This window comes from Anneissia japonica, unplaced genomic scaffold, assembly GCF_011630105.1.
Source record: "Anneissia japonica isolate Jap-2015-1 unplaced genomic scaffold, ASM1163010v1 scaffold2240_len173809_cov135, whole genome shotgun sequence".
NCBI lineage: Eukaryota > Metazoa > Echinodermata > Crinoidea > Comatulida > Comatulidae > Anneissia > Anneissia japonica.
Genome location: NW_022696039.1, coordinates 169,273 through 172,397, shown reverse-complemented (window position 1 = coordinate 172,397; position 3,125 = coordinate 169,273). Strand labels below are relative to the sequence as shown.

The 3,125-nt window shown below is 36.6% G+C and overlaps 1 protein-coding gene across 1 annotated transcript; it reads left to right on the top strand.

The window, feature by feature from the left end:
* Positions 1–1,315: 1,315 nt before the first annotated feature.
* On the top strand, positions 1,316–1,834 carry LOC117101711 (probable malonyl-CoA-acyl carrier protein transacylase, mitochondrial). The gene has a single exon (XM_033241743.1). The coding sequence runs from the start codon at positions 1,316–1,318 to the stop codon at positions 1,832–1,834; it is 519 nt and encodes a 172-aa protein (XP_033097634.1).
* The last annotated feature ends 1,291 nt before the right edge of the window (positions 1,835–3,125 follow it).

Below are 3,125 nucleotides of genomic sequence, written 5' to 3'. Positions count from 1 at the left end.
TTCTCAAGAGGAAAGATCTCTATATAAGGAAAACTTTCTTGATGTATTCCAGAAAAAAATAGCGAACGTCAGGGAAGTGGTAGGATCGTTACCACTTTCTGTGCAGCCATTATAGTCAATCTATTACGTAGCACAATTCTTGAACACACATTGCAAAACACACAGAAAACATCATTTGAAGGAGCATTTTATTCCACTGGGATGCTTGAAAGACACAAGAAGCTTTTTTTTGTAATGATCAGAGAACTTTAGAAGAACAACCTGCTGGAAGCAATAGGTCAGAATGAATCACTCTGCTGTCTTGATGTAATTAAGTTCAAGTGTGAAGACTTTTTAGATGTTGATGCAGAAGCTATTGCAAAATCTGCCATTTATCTGCCAAAGTATTTAGCATGGGCTGATTGCTTTAGATCCCCTCTCTATTGCTCGAGACATTTCCGCAAAGTTCTTTGAGGTGAGATGAGTCCACTTTCTGTTATATATCCTCAAGGCGACTTGAAATTTATGTATTAGTTCAGACTATTTGTATATGATAAGTTTTCAACATTTGACATCACAAAAAGTCCTCCAAAGCAAGATCTTTTTGGGTTATTCGATATTGTAATATCGTACAATGTTATACACACCACACGAAGTGTTAAAGATTCTGTAATGATCCTCAAGTCATGTCTTGGTGATAATGGTACATTGTTTATTATTGAAAGTGCAAGAAACGACACGTGGGCAACACTGGCTTGGGGCATACTGGATGGGTGGTGGTATTTTGAAGCTTACGATCTGCGACTAGCTGATCCCATGATAGAACCTGAAAAGTGGGAACGAGTTTTATTTGAAGCTGGCTTTGAGTCAATCTATTCTTGTCCTCAAGATAAAAACGAACGAAGCCACGTTGAGAAATTTCTATTTATTTGTAGCCCATCTTCTTCGTCACAAATTTCCAACGAAGGTAAGTCAAATTTAGGTTGGTGGGAGACTGAAGTATATCGATTCGATCCCATTAAAAAGTGCGATGAAATAGAAGAAGAGAACGACGAGACACAAGCCAATGAAGTAGCCTCAGTAGTTGATGGAAATACAATATATCAGGAACTCAAAGCTATATGGTGAAATATACTTGGAATAGAGGACATTGATCCGGAAGGCAATTTCAACGCACTTGGTGGAGAAACCCTCCTTGCAATACAAATGATGAATCTTGTACGAAAGCGCATCGGTTACCAACTTGAAATAGCTAACACTCAATTCCCTTGCAAACTATATCGTTAATCAAATACTGGAGCAGATTAATAATGACTTGAGCTATGAAAAATTTCAAATGTTATTCCTCAGAAGGGCTATTATCTCAGAGGTGAACAAAATCAGTCATTCTATCACTAGAACAACAGGTCTAGTAGATTTTGTTAGTGACACGAGCTCATCAGGCACTCTGCCTATGTTTTCTGGTCAAGGGGCACAAAAACAGGGAATGTGCATATCTATGGTGAAGAGTCCTGGAGCACGACAAATATTCGATAGAGCTAAAAAAAAAAAAGTACTTGGATACGATTTGCTTGAAATCTTCCTGAATAATGACAATATGCTGACACAAAAGCTAAGATCTACAGAATTTGTACAAGTAGCTTTGCTTGTGGGATGTGTTGCAAAGATTGAACAACTTAAGATAGAAAGAGCAGATACAACAGCTAGTGTTACCCACGTAGCTGGCATGAGTGTGGGAGAATTTGTTGCACTGGTGTATGCTGAAGTTCTAGACTTTGAAGACACATTACGTTTGGTCCAAGAGCGTGGACGATCTATGAAACTGGAAGTGGAATGGTCAGTGTGTTTGGTTTGAGCTGCGAAACACTTCCAGACCACCTGGAGACCAACTTTTCTGGAATGCGTATATCTATTTACTTTGCCGATAATCAACACACCGTCGCCGGAACCGTTAACGTACTAAATGCGATGAATTAACACATTCTCTGCTGAACGAGTTCAAAAAAGAAATCATCGATGTGCGAAAACTTCGAGTGGCTGGTGCATTTCATTTACATATATGTCAGAAGCTTCAAAATCAATTGATCCTATGATCGAGGGAACTCAATTCTGCAGTCCAACTTTACCAGTAATAATGAACGCCAACGGCAAACTTGTCAATGATCCTAAGGAAATCAAGTTTCCACTCTGCAAACAGCTTGTCAACCCAGTACAGTGGAAGAAGAGGTAATTACCGCTTACGATAGTGTAATACGCAATTTTGTCGAAGTTGCACGAGCGCGGGTTCTCTCTTCGATTGTCAAAATTAGAATATCACATTGCTTAGACAGCAATACCGAACTAATAATTGTGTAACTGGTATAATTGTCTAGCAGTTACATCACTGACCGTGTAAAACAGACTTGAGTATGGGTGAAACGTAGGGTTCAAATAAAACATACTTTGTTTAATATTTGCCAAAATGCTACTTTTGTATTTAACTCAGTTTTTATTACAAGAATTTATTTAATCAGTCATACTGATTATTCTATAGATATTACTGATTTTTGTAATTTCGATTTGATTTTTGTTCGAAACTATTTTGCGCTGTAAATTGTAAGTGTATATTTTTAAATTTAAGGTTACTGTCTTAAAGGTTGATTAATTTTGTAGTGTAGGCCTACAATAGTGAAACTAATTACCTATTTTAACTTCCGGTGATAAATTAACTGCAATGTTTTGCATACTGTAAATAATTAATTTTATATATAATCCGATTCATTACGTAACTCTTTAAACATACGGGAAAATGTCATCAATGCTGAATGCAATTAGTTTGCTATGTATATAGTGTTATTATAGGTTATGAATATAAGGGCAACCAATTTAGCGCATGAATGTTTACATGAAGATATTTTCGTACTCTGTACAGAATAAAGGACATAGGCCTATAGAAAGTGAAACCATTTATACTGAATAGAAGCAAAGTATTTACACGATTCAAGGTATTAGATACGAAAATAGTTAAATAATTTCTGATTAAACATTTCTCAAAGGCCCATTTCGTGAACCACAGCATCACCTAACCCCCATACTTATTGAGATTCTATACCATTTAAAACAAGTTTGCTGACGCATGTATGCCAAATCTAGTCTGAGTTCATTTC

Bases quoted from the DNA above. Each gene is read 5' to 3' on its own strand.
- LOC117101711 (XM_033241743.1), top strand. From the start codon at position 1,316: ATGTTATTCCTCAGAAGGGCTATTATCTCAGAGGTGAACAAAATCAGT.